This window comes from Carcharhinus amblyrhynchos, chromosome 29 (genome assembly GCF_965287045.1).
Source record: "Carcharhinus amblyrhynchos chromosome 29, sCarAmb.v2.hapA, whole genome shotgun sequence".
In the NCBI taxonomy this organism is placed as follows: Eukaryota; Metazoa; Chordata; class Chondrichthyes; order Carcharhiniformes; family Carcharhinidae; genus Carcharhinus; species Carcharhinus amblyrhynchos.
The window spans coordinates 6843602-6860524 of NC_137352.1; the positions used below are offsets into that span (position 1 = coordinate 6843602).

The 16923-nt window shown below is 42.9% G+C and overlaps 1 protein-coding gene across 1 annotated transcript in view; it reads right to left on the reverse strand.

The window, feature by feature from the left end:
• htr3b (5-hydroxytryptamine (serotonin) receptor 3B) overlaps positions 1–16923 on the reverse strand; it is a 44714-nt gene that overhangs the window by 14040 nt on the left and 13751 nt on the right. Inside the window, exons 2-4 of the mRNA XM_080214560.1 lie at positions 6728–6885; positions 5277–5321; positions 2808–2917 (exon numbers count right to left, since the gene is read on the reverse strand). Coding sequence (XP_080070686.1) covers positions 2808–2917; positions 5277–5321; positions 6728–6835 — 263 coding nt within the window. The 5' untranslated portion in view covers positions 6836–6885. The remainder of the gene's footprint in view (positions 1–2807; positions 2918–5276; positions 5322–6727; positions 6886–16923) is intronic.

Sequence of the window (16923 nt, forward strand, 5' to 3'; positions counted from 1 at the left end):
TGCGGGGGAAAAAAAAAATAATATGACTCAGGTTGCTCACAAACTCTGAGCGCCATAGATAAAAATCAGGGACACACAGGCCTGAATTTTATCCCTGTCCGCCATGGTAATCTGAACAGGTGAGAGGCGGAACATGGAATGGTCTGATGACCTCGGGTGGGATTTTATGGTTTCGGGATGAGCGAGGCCATAAAATCCCGCCCACAGAGTCTAAAAAACAGTCCAGTAAAGGCAGAATTCATGAGGCAAAATTAACCAAAGGACCTAATATAGACCCTCAAGCCCTGCCCACAATCCCACCCACATAGAATTCCTACGATGAAAAAGAGGCTATTTGACCCATTGAGTCTGCACCAACTGTATCTCACCCAGGCCTTCTCCCTCATCCTATCCCTGTAACCCCACACATTTGCCATGGCCAATCCAACTAACCTGCACATCATGGGACACTAAGAGGCAATTTAGCGTGATCAATCTACCTAACCACATGGCTGAGCTCTCACTGAGAAAACCTTTCAGAACAAAACAGTTCTAAACTTTTACCCTCGTGAAGTATATAATTTGTCATTAGAAGTGTTGATAGCCAGCACAATAAATGAGGAGATGGGAAACTGGGCTCTCATAGCTCTGCTTCTCTCTTTATCAATTGTGAAGCAGACATGTAGCCCTACGGTGCCAGCTATTGCTCAGTGGGTAGAAGTCAGAAGGTTGTAGGTTCAAGTCCGTCTCCAAAAATCTATAGTTAAGGAAGCCCACCAATGCCTCTACTTTCTCAGAAAGAAGTCTCATAACACCAGGTTAAAGTCCAGCAGGTTTATTTGGAATCACAAACTTTCAGAGCACTGCACCTTCATCAAGTGATCCCTGTTGACTCATTTGATGAAGGTGCAGTGCTCCGAAAAGTCGTGATTCCAAATAAATCTGTTGGACTTTAACCTGGTGTTATGAGACTTCTTACTGTGCCCAACCCAGTCCAACACCATTATCTCCATGTCATGACATTCTCAGAAGGCTAAGGAAATTAGGCATGTCCACTATGACCCTCACCAACATTTACAGATGCACCATGGAAAGCATTCTTTCTGATTGTATCACAGGTTGGTGTGGCCCCTGCTCTATCCAAGGCCACAAGGAACTATAAAGGATTGTGAATGAAGCCCAGTCTATCAATCAAATCAGCCTCCCACCCATTGATACTGTTTATACTTCCCACTGCCTCAGAAAAGCAGCCGGCATAATTAAGGATCCCACGCAACCCGGACATACTCTCTTCCATCTATCTTCTTCCGTCAGGATAAAGATACAAAAGTCTGAGATCATGTACCAATCGACACAAGAATGGCTTCTTCCCTGCTGTCACCAGATTTTTGAATGAATCTACCTCACATTAAGTTGGTCTTTCTCTACACCCTAGCTAAGACTATAAGACTACATTCTGCACTCTCTCCTTTCCTTCTCTATGAAAGGTATACTTTGTCTGTATGGCATGAAATAAACAATACTTTTCACTGTATACTAATACATGTGGCAATAATAAATCAAATCAAATCAGAATTTAGGTTTCAGGGCAGCACTGAGGGTAAGTTGTCTTAGATGGGGAGGAAATTCCAACAGCACTTTCTGAAAAAAATCAGCGAGCTTCCTCCAGTGTCCTGGCCAATATTTATCATGCAATCAACATCACGACAACTGTTAAGGGAACCGCGGCAGTCCATGTGGTATAGGTACACCCACAGTGCTGCTTGGGAAAGGGTTCCAGGATTTTAACCCAGCCACAGTGAAGGAAAAGCCAATATACTTCCAAGTCAGGATGGTGAATGGCTTGGAATGGAAATTCCAGGTGGTGGTACTCCCAGGAATCAGTTGCTCTTGTCCTTTTAGATGACAGTGATTGTCGGTTTGGAAAGTGCATCAAAGGGGCCTTGGTGAGTTCCTGCAGTTCATTTTATAGATGGTACACACTGCTGTCACTGTGCCTCGGTGGTGGAGGAGATGAATGTTTGTGTCAATAAAGTGGGCTGCTTTGCCCTGGATGGTATCAAACATCATAAGCATTGTTGGAGCTGCACTTATCCAGACAAGTGGAGAATATTCCACCACAGTCCTGTCTTGCACCTTATAGATTGTGAACAGGCTTTGGGAAGTCAGGAGGTCAGCTAATCACCGCAGGACTCCTTGTCACCAACATGCTCTTGTAACCATAGTATTTATATGGCCAGTCCAGTTCTGTTTTTGGTCAATGGTAATCCATAAGATGTTGGTAGTGTGGGGATTCAGTGATGGTATTTGATGCCATTTAATGTCAAGGGGCAATAGTTAGATTTTCCCCTGCTGGACATGGTCATTGCCTGGCATTTGTGTGGTATGAATGTTACGGGCCAGTTGTCAGCCCAGGCCTGGATATTGTCCAGGTCTTGCTGCATTTGGACATGGACTGCTTCTGAAGAGTCACAAATGGCGCTGAACATGCTGTACAATCATCAATGAACATCCCCACTTATGATAGAGGAAAGGTCATTGATGAAGCAAATGAAGATGGTTGGCCTGGGACACTACCCTGAGCAACTGACGGTCTTAATCACATTGCTATTTGTGGGAACTTAATGGATCACTTAGAAAGCAAGATTTCTATGTTGCAAAATTGATGCCATCTTAAAACTGGCTCAGGATGTTCTGAGGTTGTGAAATGTGATATATAACTGCACACTTTCTTTTGAATTATCTTGACTAAGTGAAAAATCTATTCAATAATGAGCAAATAGGAATGAGTTCCCTTGACTATTATTCATAAAACGATTGTTACTCACAATTCTTGAATTAGCACATCAGGGATCCAAATCATTTCAACGGGCAGCGAGATTTCATTGATGCCATCAAAACTGTTAGGATTCCACACGAGGAACTCATCCATCCATATCTGCCGCAAGAGTACAAAGAAGCCATGTGAGGAGGCACTGATAAACTTGTGATGTGACACTCTTTATAATAGACTGTGGAAGTTTGGAAACTGTGGCAGCTGGGTGTTGGTGCTGGGTATATCAAGGAATCCCTACAGTGCAGAAGAGGCCATTTGGCTCATCGAGTCTGCGACTCTTTGACAGAGTATCTTACTCAGGCCTTCTCCTCCACCCTATCCCTGTAACCCTTCACATTTACCATGGCTAACTCCATCTTGCACATCTTAGGACACACCAAGGCACAATTTAACATGACTAATGCACCTAACCTACCCATCTTTGGACTGTGGAGGAAACCAGAGGAGGGACTTCTTCACCCAGAGAGTTGTGAATCTGTGGAATTCCCTGCCCAGTGAAGCAATGAGGCTAGCCTCATTGAATGTTTTTAAGGCAAAAATAGATAAATTTTGAACCGTAAAGGAATTAAGGATTATGGTGAGCAGGTGCATAAGTGGAGCTGAGTCCACAAAAAGATCAGCCATGAGGCTTGAGGAGTATTATGGCCTACTTCTGTTCCGAGTTCTTAGGTTCACTTGGAGGAAGCTCATGCAGATGGGGAGAATGTGCAAATTCTACACACAGTCACCCAAAGCTGGAATTAAACCTGGGTCTCTGGAGCTGTGATACAGCAGTGCTAATCACTGCCGCAGTAAGAAAAAAAATGATACGTTATAAATGAATAACCAAAAAAGTCAGGTGCATTTTTACACAGAATTGTGTACAGTTCTTGTCACCCTATTATAGAAAAGATATTATTAAACTAGAAAGGGTGCAGTAAAGATTTACTAGGATGCTACAAGGACTTGCTGGTTTGAGTTGTAAGGAGAGGCTGGATAGACTAGAACTTTTTTCCCTGGAGCGTAGGAGGCTTAGGGGTGACCTTATAGAGGTCTATAAAATAATGAGGGGCACAGATTAGCTAGATAGTCAACATCTTTTCCCAAAGGTAGAGTAGTCTGAAACTAGGGGGCATAGGTTTAAGGTGAGAAGGGAGAGATATAAAAAGGGCCCAGAGGTGCAGTTTTTTTTCACAGCGGGTGTGGTGAACAAGCTGCCAGAGGCAGTTGTAGAGGCTGGCACAATTTTGTCTTTGAAAAAGTGTTTCGCCAGTTAAATGAGTAAGATAGTTGTAAAGGGAAATAGCTAAACGGGACTAGCTTAGGGTTTAAAAAAAGGGACGGCATTGGACAATGGCCTGTTTCCATGCTGTAACCTTTATGACTCTGCACCTAGGGTTCATAATGCTGTAGCTTGCTGGTCTGGGATTAATGCATGCAGAATACTCACCTGTTAATGTGTCCCTGATAGTGGATGAGCCACTTTATGACTGTTTGCTTATATTTGTTCACTGGATGTGGGTGTTGGTGACTGGACCAACATTTATAGTCCATCCCTAGCAACAGGATTTTCACAGTAACTTCATTGCAGTGTTAATATAAGCCTATTTGTGACACCAATAAATAAACTTTAAATTTTAAAACTAAATTCATTGCACTTGAGAAGGTGGTGATGAGCTGCCTTCTTGAACAGCTGCGGTCCCTGTGGTTTAGGAAGCCCCACAAATGCCACAGCCTATATTAAAGTGAGACAGAAGCAAGCAATTGCAACTCAGGCAGCTGATCCATGCAGCTGATATCCAACTGTTCATTAACAATGCACTTCAGAGCAAATTTACAGACTTGGGTGGCACGGTGGCATAGTGGTTAGCACTGCTGCCTCACAACGCCAGGGACCTGGGTTTGATTCCCAGCTTGGGTCACTGTCTGTGTGGAGTTTGAACGTTCTCCACATGTCTGCCAGGTGCTCTGGTTTCCTCCACAGTCTGAAGATGTGTGGATTAGGTGGATTGGCCATTCTAAATTGCCCCCTAGTGTCAGGGGGACTAGCTAGAGTAAATGGTGTTATGGTGATAGGGACTAGCTAGAGTAAATGGATTATGGGGATAGGGCCTGGGTGGGATTGTGGTCAGTGCAGACTCAATGGGCCAAATGGCCTCCTTCTGCACTGCAGGGACTCTAGGACTGTTCTCTTGTGCATAGCCCTCTCCTTTGAGCCAAAGCACCCCTTAGAGTTTCCTAGACCTCTAGATTCTAATTCTTCACAAGGGTCTTTGTTTTTATAAAAGGGAAATGTTAGCTGCTTTAAGGACAGACAGCAGGCCTTTCACTGATGCTAGCATCTGTCCTTCTGACCCCTGACCCCACTTGTGCTGCCGGGTCATCAAGCTACAAGCACTGGAAGCACCACAAGAATATTTAGATCATTGCATTGCACATGTTATGGGGCTGTTCGAAGTTAATAGATTCATACTAAGCATACCTGCTGGTACCAGATATTTGTTCTCAGTTTTTGGTTCTGGCCATCCTGCAAAAACAATAAAAGAAATGTAGACTTTTGTTTTAACAGGGACATTGTTAATTCAGATCAATATTGATGCAAATCTGTAAAGAGGATGTTCGTCAATGTCAGTCGAGTTTTGTTTCAATCGATCAATATCTAATACGTCTAACCAGCTTTGTCAGAGGTTGTTGTGATTGGATTATATTGGTGCATGAGTCATTAACCCCATAGCATTGGCGGTTCAATGGGTAACAGACTTGCTTCTGAGGCTGAACATTATATGTTCAACCTCATTCCACAGAGCCAGAGTGCAAAGTCCAAGCTGATTTTTTTATACTTCCAAGGGATGTGACCATCACTGGTAAGGCTAGAATTTGTTGCCCATCTCTAATTGCCCCTGAACTGAAATGGCTAGGCCATTTCAGAGAGCAGTTAAGAGTCATAGATCAAAGAATCCTATAGTGCAGAAGGAAGCCATTCAGCCCATCAAGTCTGAACCAATCACAATCCCACCCATCCCCTATCCCCATAATCCCATTCATTTATCCTAGCTAGTCCCCTGACACTAATTTAGCATGGCCAATCAACCTATCCCACACATCTTTGGACAGTGGAAGGAAACCAGAACACCTGGAAGAAACCCATGCTGACATGGGGAGAATGTGCAAACTCCACACAGACAGTGATCCGAGCCGGGAATTGAACTATGTCAACCACTTTACTGTGGGTCTGGAGTCATTGTAGGCCAGACCAGGTAAGTATGGAGACTTTCCTTCCCTAGAGGACATTTTTTGACAATTTATGAGACTTTCTTAATTAATTAATCAAATTGAATTTAAATTTCGCCAGCTACCATGGTGGAATTTGAACCCATCTCACCAGAACATCACCCTGGGCCTCTGAATTACCAGTCTAGTGATATTACCACTCCATCACTGTCACCCACCCCCCTCAACCCCCTCCCCATCCCTCATTGTAATGATGAAGGAATGCTTCACTGTTGGGATACCTTTCAGATTAGATAATAACCTGAGATTACTCCTGTTTTCTCAGCCGAACGTCAAATATCTCATAAGGCTGCTTCAAAGCAGGGCAGGGGAGTTTTCTGGTGTCTTAGTATAAACTGATTCAACTGTACTAAAACTGATGATCTGCTAAGTATTTCTGCTTGTGCACCCCGAATTAGTAGCCACATTTCCTACACCACTGCAACGATGTCTAAAATAACCAATTGGTTGTAAAGCACTTTGGGACATCCCAAGGCTCTAATGCAAGTAAGTATGCAGTTTCTTCATAACTACACGCAGGATCGTCCGAACTATAAAGTATGATTGTGTTGTCAAGCTATAACAATTAAATGCAAAAAATATATAAGCTGGTATACATGTACATGTGCCTTGAGAATAGCTTTCTTTAAGGTGAACACTTACCACTTCCAGAACAGCATGAAGGATGAAATCAATGTAAATGGTTGTGGGCTGTGTCCAGTTTTTAACCGGTCGAACTGCTTTGTTGTAGTTTGTCAGTAATTTCTCCATTAGTTGGTGTTGTGTTGAATTCTGAAGGAATCCAGTGTAAGCAAAACCTCCTGAAAATAACAGAACACGCTAGGTTGATTGGCAAAAGAATCAGAAGGAGATGAGGAGAATTAATGGAGCAAGTTGTTATGATTTGGAGTGCGTTACCTGATAGCATAGAGGAATACTTGTGAATGTGAAGGATGTATCGACTATTTACAGTGAAAGTCACCTGTTAATTCATGTTTAGTTGACGTTGATTCTGATTGTGTTAAAGTAAAAGTTATAAAAATTGAAATCATAGATCATAGAAACCCTACAGTACAGAAAGAGGCCATTCGACCCATCAAGTCTGTACCAACCACAATCCCACCCAGGTCCTACTCCCTTATCCCTATATTATTTTACCCACTCATCCCTCTAACCCACACATCTCAGGACACTAAGGAGCAACTTTAGCATGACCAATCAACCTAACCCGCACATCTTTGGATTGTGGGAGGAAATTGGAGCACCCAGAGGAAACCCACGCAGACACGAGGAGAATGTGCAAACTCCACGCAGACAATGACCCAAGCCGGGAATCGAACCCAGGTCCCTGGAGTTGTGAAACAGCAGTGCTAACCACTGTGCTATCTTCTTGTTAATTTCTTAATTTGGTGAATTTGATCATTTCTGTTTTAGCTTCCTGCTCCCCCCCCCACTCCCGTGGGAATTGTAACAGATCCAAGATCTAAAACTATATTTGAAAAAATCAAATTAAGAGCAGAAACGATTTGTGGAAGTTGATTGATTTTTATACTCAGATTATTGACTCTGAATTTCTTTATACTCATTATCAGCAGTTTCACTTGAATGGAACTGAATATTTATGGTACATTAATGGGCAATGTGGTGAGACAAGTTATCCACTGTTACCAATCTGAATTTCTACCCAAAAAGATTTGTCTTGTACAATCTCTGACATTCATCAACCTGTAGAATTTTTCTTGTCCCGACCATTAATAGATACTGTCCAATAGATTTCCTCCCGTCCCAACCATTTTAGACATTGATCAATAGAATTGCTCCTATCCCAACCACCAACAGATATTAACCAATAGGTTTCCTCCTGTTCTGAACATATTGACCAACTGAGCACCTTCTCATAGAAATCATAGAAAACCTACAGTGCAGAAAGAGACCATTCAGCCCATCAAGTCTGCACCAACTACAATCCCACCCAGGCCTACCTCCATATCCTTACACATTTACCACTAATCCCTCTAACCTATGCGTCTCAGGACACTAAGGGGCAATTTTAGCATGGCCAATTAACCTAACCTGCACATCTTTGGATCGTGGGAAGAAGCTGGAACACCCAGAGGAAACCCACGCAGACATGAGGAGAATGTGCAAACTCCACACAGAAACTGACCCAAGCTGGGAATTGAACCCAAGTCCCTGGAGCTGTGAAGCAGCAGTGCTAACCACTGTGCTACCCATTTCAAACATTGAAAGGCAGTGATCTCTGGAGTTCTTCTATCGCAACTACTAACACATCTGTATGAAGCAATTGAAATTCATGTGGTTAAAAACCTGCTAAGGGACAGAAGTTGAAGAGTAGTGGCAAATAAGCACAGAATATGCTGGAAAATCTCAGCAGTCTGACAGCATCTGTGGGGAAGGAATAGCGCCAATGTTTTGAGTCTGGCAGATTGGTAGATCATTGCTTTCAGAATGGAGGGAGATGTGCTGTGGTTTTCTCTAGGACGCTGTTGTTGGTCTGCTGCTTCTTTAGGTTTACAATAATGACCTCTCCATGGATACAGAGGACATAATTTCATAGAGTGCAGATGACTCAAATCTCTGAAGTGTAGTCAGCAGTGAGGAGGATAGGACCAGATTCCAGGTGGACATGGACAAACCGAAGGAATAAGTAGACACACGACAGGTGAAACTTAATGCACTTTGGAAGAAGGAATGAGCAGAAGCAATACAAACTAAACATTTTTACATGATGTGGAGTTGCTGGTTTTGGACTGGGGCAGGTGCAGTATGTAGTTACACAACACCAGGTCAAAGTCCAGCAGGTTTATTTGGTAGCACGAGCTTTCAGAGCATTGCCCCTTCATCAAATGACTTTAACCTGGTGTTGTGAGACTACTTATTGTACATTTTTACAGAGAGTGAAGGAGTAGAGAGATTTTTGAAACTGTCAGGACAAATAAAGTAAGCCTGTTCAAAAAAAAGCACATAGAACCTTTGGCTTTATAGAAACATAGAATAGATTCTTGGAATCCCTTCAGTGCAGACGAGACCCATCAACTCTGGCAGAGTACACAGACAAAGACTCTCTCCCCTGCCCTAATCCTGTAACCCCACACCTTTACCATGGCTAATCCGTCTAACCTACACATCGTTGCAGTGTGAGAGCAAACCGAAGCACCCTGAGGGAACTCACGCAGACGGGGAGAATGTGCAAACTCAACAAAACACTTACCCAAGACCAGAATTGAACTTGGGTCCCTGGAGCTGTAAGGCAACAGTGCTAACCACTATGCTACCGAGCCGCCGTATAGATTGGTACAAAAGCAGGGGAGTTATGCAGAATCTTTAAAAATACCTGGCTAGGTTTCAGCTGGAGTATTGTGACCAATTCAGGGCACAAGTTTTCAGAAGGATGTCAAAGGCCTTGAAGTGGACGTGTAGGGGATCTATTGCAATGGCACAAGGCCTGAGGAACTTCAGTTATATGGAGAGGCTCAAGAAGCTGGGATCATTTTTCTTTGAGCAGAGAGAGAGAATATTAAGCAGGGATCTAACAGATGTGTTCAAAATTGTGAAAAGTTTTGCTAGAGTAAATTGGGGAGGGAATATTTCCATTGGCAGGAGGGTCAGTAAGGTCAGGGCACAGAGTCATAGTCAGAATCATAAAGGATTACAGCGTGGAAACAGACTCTTCAGCCCAACTTGCCCAGGCTGCTCCTTTTTTAACCACTAAGCTAGTCCCAATTGCCTGCGTTTGGCCCATATCCCTCAATAGCCAACTTACCCATGTAATTGTCTAAATGCTTTTTAAAAGATAAAATTGTACCCGTCTCTACTACTGTCTCTGGTAGTTTGTTCCAGACGCTCACTACCATCTGTGAAAAAATTGTCCCTCTGGACACTTCTGTATCTTTCTCCTCTCACCTTAAACATATCCCCTCTAATTTTAGACTCCCCTACCTTGGGGAAAAGATATTGACTATCTAGTTGAACTATGCCCCTCATTATTTTATAGACCTCTATAAGATTGCCCATAAGCCTCCATACTCCAGAGAAAGAAGTCCCAGTCTATCCAGTCTTTCCTTATAGCTCAAATCATCAAGCCCCAGTAGCATCCTAGTAAATTTTTTTTTCACTCTTTCTAGTTTAATAATATCCTTTCTATAATAGGGTGACCAGAACTGTACACAATATTCCAAGTGTGGCCTTACCAATGCCTTGTACAATTTCAATAAGACATCCCAACTCCTATATTCAATGTCTGACCAATGAAATCAAGCATGTTGAATGCCTACTTCACCACCCTGTCCACCAATAACTCCATTTTCAAGGAGCTATGAGCTTGTACCCCTAGATCTCTTTATTCTATAACTCTCCCCAATGTCCTACCATTAACTGAATAAGTCCTGCCCTTGTCCAATCGATCAAAATGCATCACCTCGCATTTATTTAAATTAAACTCCATCTCCATTTGTCATCCCACTGTCCCAATTGATTAAGATCCCGTTGCAATCGGAGATAACTTTCTTCACTGTCCACTATGCCACCAATCTTGGTGCCATCTGCAAACTTACTAACCATGCCTACTAAATTCTCATCCAAATCATTAATATAAATGACAAATAACAGAGGATACAGCACCGATCTCTGAGGCACACCGCTGGTCACAGGCCTCCAGTTTGAAAAGCAGCCCTCTACAACCACATTCTGTCTTCTGTTATCAAGTCAATTTTGTATCCATTTGGCTATCTCACCCTGGATCCTGTGAGATTTAACCTTATGCAACAACCTACTGTGATACCTTGTCAAAGGCTTTGTAGACAACATCAACTGCACTGCCCTCATCTATCTTCTTCGTTACCCCTTCAAAAAACTCAATCAAATTTGTAAGACATGATTTTCTATTCACAAAGCCATGCTGACTGTTCCTAACCAGTCCTTGCATCTCTAAATGCCTGTAGATCCTGTCTCTCAAAATACCTTCTGAAAATAGGATAGTAATAGTCAGAGATTTTAATTTTCCCACATTGACTGGGACAGCTATAGTATTAGAGGATTGGATGGAGAGAAATTTGTTGAGTGTATTCAGGAGGAATTTTTCATTCAGTATGCGGATGGTCCGTCTGGAGAGGGGGCAAAACTTGACCTCCTCTTGGCAAATAAGGAAAGGCTGGTGACAGAAGGGTTAGTGAGGGATCACTTTGGGACCAGTGACCATAATTCTATGAGTTTTAAGATAGTATTGGAGAATGACAGGTTTGGCCCAAAAGTTAAAATTTTTAATTGGGGCAAGGCCAATTTTGATGGTATCAGGCAGGAACTTTCAAAAGTTAATTGGGGGAGTCTATGGGAAGGCAAAGGGATGTCTGGTAAGTGGCATGCTTTCCAGGGTTCAGGGTAAACACATTCCTCTCAGAGTGAAGGGCAAGGCTGGCAGAAGTCGGGAACACTGGATGACTCGGGATATTGAGGCCCTGGTCAAGAAGAAGAAAGAGGCACATATCATGCATTGGAGGCTGGGATCAAATGAATCCCTTGAAGAGTATAGGAGGTGTAGGAGTAGAGTTCAGAGAAATCAGGAGGGCAAAAAGGGGACACAAAATTGTTTTGGTAGATAAGGCAAAGGAGAATCCAAAGAGCTTCTACAAATACATAAAGGGCGAAAGAGTAACAGGGGAGAGAGTAGGGCCTCTTAAGGATCAACAAGGTAATCTATGTGTGGATCCACAAGAGGCAGGTGAGATCCTAAATGAATATTTCTCATTGGTATTTACTGTTGAGAAAAGCATGGATGTTAGGGAACGTGGGGAAATAAATAGTGATGGCTTGAGGAGTGAAATTATTACAAAGAAGGTGGTGCTGGAAGTCTTGAAGTGCATCAAGATAGAAAAATCCCGGGGACCTGATGAATTATATCCCAGGATGTTGTGGGAGGCTAGGGAAGAAATTGTGGGTTCCCTAGCCGAGATATTTGAATCATTGATAGTCACAGTGAGGTGCTTGAAGATTTGAGAGTGGCAAAAGTTGTGCCTTTGTTTAAAAGGGGCTGCAGGGAAAAGCCTGGAATTACAGGCCAGTGAGCGTCACATCTGTGGTGGGTAAATTTTTAGAAGATATTTTGAGAGACAGGATCTACAGTCATTTAGAGATGCAAGAACTTATTAGGGACAGTTAACATGGCTTTATGAGTGGAAAATCATGTTTCACAAATTTAATTGAGTTTTTGAAGGGGTAACCAAGAAGGTAGATGAGGGCGGTGCAGTTGATGTTGTCTATATGGACTTTAGCAAATCCTTTGACAAGGTACCGCATGGTAGATTGTTGCATAAGGTTAAATCTCAAGGGATCCAGGGTGAGGTAGCTAAATGGATACAAAATTGGCTTCTTGACAGAAGCTAGAGGGTGGTTGTAGAGAGTTGTTTTTCAAACTGGAGACCTGTGACCAGTGGGGTGCCTCAGGGATCAGTGCTGGGCCCGCTGTTTTGTCATTCATTAATGATTTGGATAAGAATATAGGGGGCATGGTTCGTAAGTTTGCAGATGACACCAAGATTGGTGGCATAGTAGACAATGAAGAAAGTTATCTTGATCAATTGGGCCAGTGGGCTGATGAATGGCAGATGGAGTTTAATTTAGATGAATGCGAGGTGATGCATTTTGATAGATTGAAACAGGGCAGGACTTACTCAGCTAATGGTAGGGCGCTGGGGAGAGTTACAGAACAAAGAAATCTAGGGGTACATGTTCATAGCTCCTTGAACGTGGAGTCACAGGTGGACAGTGTGGTGAAGAAGGCATTTGGCAGAAGTTGGAACGTCTCGTTGAAGTTGTACAAGACATTGGTAAGGCCACATTTGGAATATTGTGTGCAGTTCTGGTCACCCTAATATAGCAAGGAAATTATTAAACTAGAAAGAGTGCAGAAAAGATTTACTAAGGTGCTACCAGAATTTGATGGATTGAGTTATAAGGAGAGGCTGAATAGACTGGGGCTTTTTTCTCTGGAGCGTCAGAGTCTGAGGGGTGATCTTATAGAGGTCTACAAAATAATGAGGGGCATCGACAAGGTAAATAGTCAATATCTTTTCCCAAAGATAGGGGATTCTAAAATTAGAGAAGATAGGTTAAGGTGAGAGAGGAGAGATACAAAAATGCCCAGAGGGGCAATTTTTTCGCACAGAGAGTGGTGACTGTCTGGAACAAGCTGCCAGAGGTAGTAATAGAGGCGGGTACAATTTTATCTTTTAAAAAGCATTGAGATAATTACATGGGTATGATGGGTATAGAAGGATATGGATCAAATGCGGGCAATTGGGATTAGCTTAGGGGTTTAAAAAAAAAGGTGACATGGACGAGTTGGGCTGAAGGGCCTGTTTCCATGCTGTAAACCTCTATGACTCTGATAACTTACCCGCTGCGGATGTGAGGCTCACCGGCCTGTAATTCCCAGGCTTTTCCCTGCAACCCTTCTTAAAGGCACAACATTTGCCACCTTCCAATCTTTAGGCACCTCACCTGTGACTATCAATGATTCACACATCTCTGCTAGGGGACCCACAATTTCTCCCACAGTGTCCTGGGATAGACTTCATCAGGTCCCGGGGATTTATCTGCCCTGATGTGCTTGGATTTAAGGCAATTGATAAAAGAAAAGGGAAGAGATGAGGAGAATATATTTTAACCTAACAAGTTGTTATGATGTGAGAGATATTATCTGAGAGAGAAATCAAAGCAGATTTTGTAGCAGCTTTCCAAAGAGGAATTGGATAAATACTCCAAAGGGAATAATGTGCAGGGATCTGGGAAAAGAGCAGATGAGAGCATAAGAAATAGGAGCAGGAGTAGGCCATCTAGCCCTTCGAGCCTGCCCCGCCATTCAATCAGATCATGGCTGATCTGAAGTGGATCGGTTCCACTTTCCCACTTTCTCCCCATAACCCTTAATTCCCCTGTCTATCAGAAACCTATCTACCCGTGATTTAAATATATTTAGCGAGGCAGCCTCCACCACTTCAATGGGCAGAGAATTCCAGAGACTCACCACCCTTCGAGTGAAGAAGTTCCTCCTCAACACTGATCTAAACTGCGCCCCCCCCGTCCCCGCCCCTTATTTTGAGGCTGTGCCCTCTAGTTCTGCTATCCTTTCTAAGCAGGAAGAATCTCTCTACCTCTACCTTATCTAGCCCCTTCATTATCTTGTAAATCTCTATAAGATCCCCCCTCAGCCTTCTAAACTCTAACGAGTACAGACCCACTGTATGAGGATGACCCACTGTGTGAGTAAGGACTCACTATATGAGGATGGGATTAATTGGAAAGCTCTTCCAAACAAAATTCTTCCTCTTCCAACACTGACAGATGGTGATCTATAAAGTTTGACTTAACATAAGAACATAAGAACATAAGAAATAGGAGCAGGAGTAGGCCATCTAGCCCTTCGAGCCTGCCCCGCCATTCAATAAGATCATGGCTGATCTGTCGTGGCTCAGTTCCACATTCCCGCCCTCTCCCCATAACCCTTAATCCCCTCGCTTATCAAAAACCCTTCAACCCGCGTCTTAAAAATATTTAGCGAGGTAGCCTCCACCACTTCAACGGGCAGAGAATTCCAGAGATTCACCACCCTTTGAGTGAAGAAGTTCCTCCTCAACTCCGTTCTAAACCACCCCCCCTTTACCTTGAGGTTGTGCCCCCTAGTCCTACTGTCCTTTCTGAGCGGGAAGCCTCAAACTATAATGGACTGCCCCAGAGAGTATGTCACACACCCACCTTCCACTATGGGGGTGGGGAGGTCAAAATCTTTTTTTAACGGCAATACTAGTTTTTGCTTTCAGATCTCCAAGTGATCCCACCAGGCTCAATCATGATGACATTTATGATATCAGTTGATTGGTATAACATAGCCCTTGTTTTAGATTCTCATTTGAGGCCCCACATCATTCAAAATCAATTTTCAGCACTTATCCCTCACCACAATGGCTTGTTAATGGCTGTGCGTTAAGGGCCTGATTTCCAAAGTAATTGTGTCTCTGAAGAGCTGTTTGTGAAAAGGCACTTACTGTGCAAATGATCACTGCAGAGATTTTCTCCTTGGTAATTAATGCTTCGATCATGAAGCCTGCAGTCTGGTATTTTCCAATCGAGGGAGTTCACGTGGAACAACAAGATTTTCTTCAGCCTAAGCCCCTTTTCCTTGTAACGTTAACCTTTGAGTGATTGTTTTTAATGAGTGGAAATTTGTCCAATTTGAAGAGCCCACAATATCTATCAGACACAAAGGCAAGAAGAAGCTTAAACTACAAATTTCAAACTATGTGCGCTTTTGGGCAGGGAGATATTTTACCTTTATTCTTTCATGGGCAAAGCCAGTATTTGTTGACCATCTCTAATTGCCCTTGAACTGAAGATTTTATAGGACAGTTCAGAGTCAACCACATTCCAGTAGGTGTGGAGTCACATGTAGCCAAACCAGGGTAAGGACAACATATTCCACCCCACTCACAGGACACTAGAGAACCAAATGGGTCTTTACAACAATCAATGGTAATTTCGCAGTCACTGGATTGATATTCCAGATTTATTCCACCAGCTGATGCGATGGGATTTGTATCCATGTCTTCACAGTATTGTAAGAAGTCTTACACCACAAGGTTAAAGTCCAACAGGTTTATTTGGAATCGTGATAAAGGAACAGCACTCTGAAAGTTCATAATTCCAAATAAACCTGTTGGACTTTAACATGGTGTTGTGAGACTTCTTATTGTGCCCACCCCAATCCAACGCCTGCATCAGAGCATTAGCCTGGGCCTCTGGATTACAAGTACAGTGGCATTACCACAATGCCAACCATCTCCCCAATGATGAGAAGATTTCTTGTGATTTTCCAATCTCAAATAAGTGAACCTTTGTGTTCATGAAACCCACTTTGGGAAAAAGTGTTCCTGTAAGATTATGTTTTCACAACAATGTGGAGAACAAAACTTTTTGGCATCAATTCAAATGCACAGTTATCAAATGAAGTAGGGAAATAATGTAGTTTCATTTAAGGGAGAGTTAGGTAAGCAGAAGAGAGAGAAAAGACTAGAAGGATATGTTGGTGCGATTAGTTGAAGAAGGATGGGAGGAGGTTTTGGGTATGCACCATAGAATCCCTGGCGCAGGAAGAAACCCACCTGGCTATCAAGTCTGCACCGTCTCTCTGAAACAGCATCCCCCCCCCCCCACCCCCCTCAGGCCCTCCTCTCCCCACATAGTTATCTAAACTGTACACCTTGGAATATTAGGGTGCAATTTAGCATGGCCAACCACCTAACCTGCCAGTCTTTGGACTGTGGGAGGGAGACTGAACACCTGGCAGAAACTCACGCAGACACGTGGAGAACATGCAAACTCCACACAAATTTACTCAAGATGGGATAGCTCCCCAGAGCTGTGAGGCAGCAGTGCTTACCACTGTGCCACCATGCTGCCCTGTGAATAAATTGCAACATAGATCTGTTCGATCGCATGGACAGTTTCTGTGTTGTAAATACTTAACAAGTTTACTTTTAGAATCTTCTTGTGTGTGTCATTATTTCACACAAGTCTGAGTAAAACAGACGCAGCTTGAAATCCAGGAAAGAAATGACTTGGAACATACAAAACACACATAACCTGGGATTCAATGTACAACACAGGAAAAATGCAGCAAGGAGGTAAAGGAGAAGAGAAGAAAGTCAAGGGAGTTACCAGTGTAGGACAATTAGTAAAATAATGAGAGGCAAGCACAGTAATTTCATTGCACTGTAATGTAAGCTCACTTAAATAAACTTTAACTTTAAGGTGTTTGTAGAGGAAGCTAAAGTTGCAGATGAATTGAA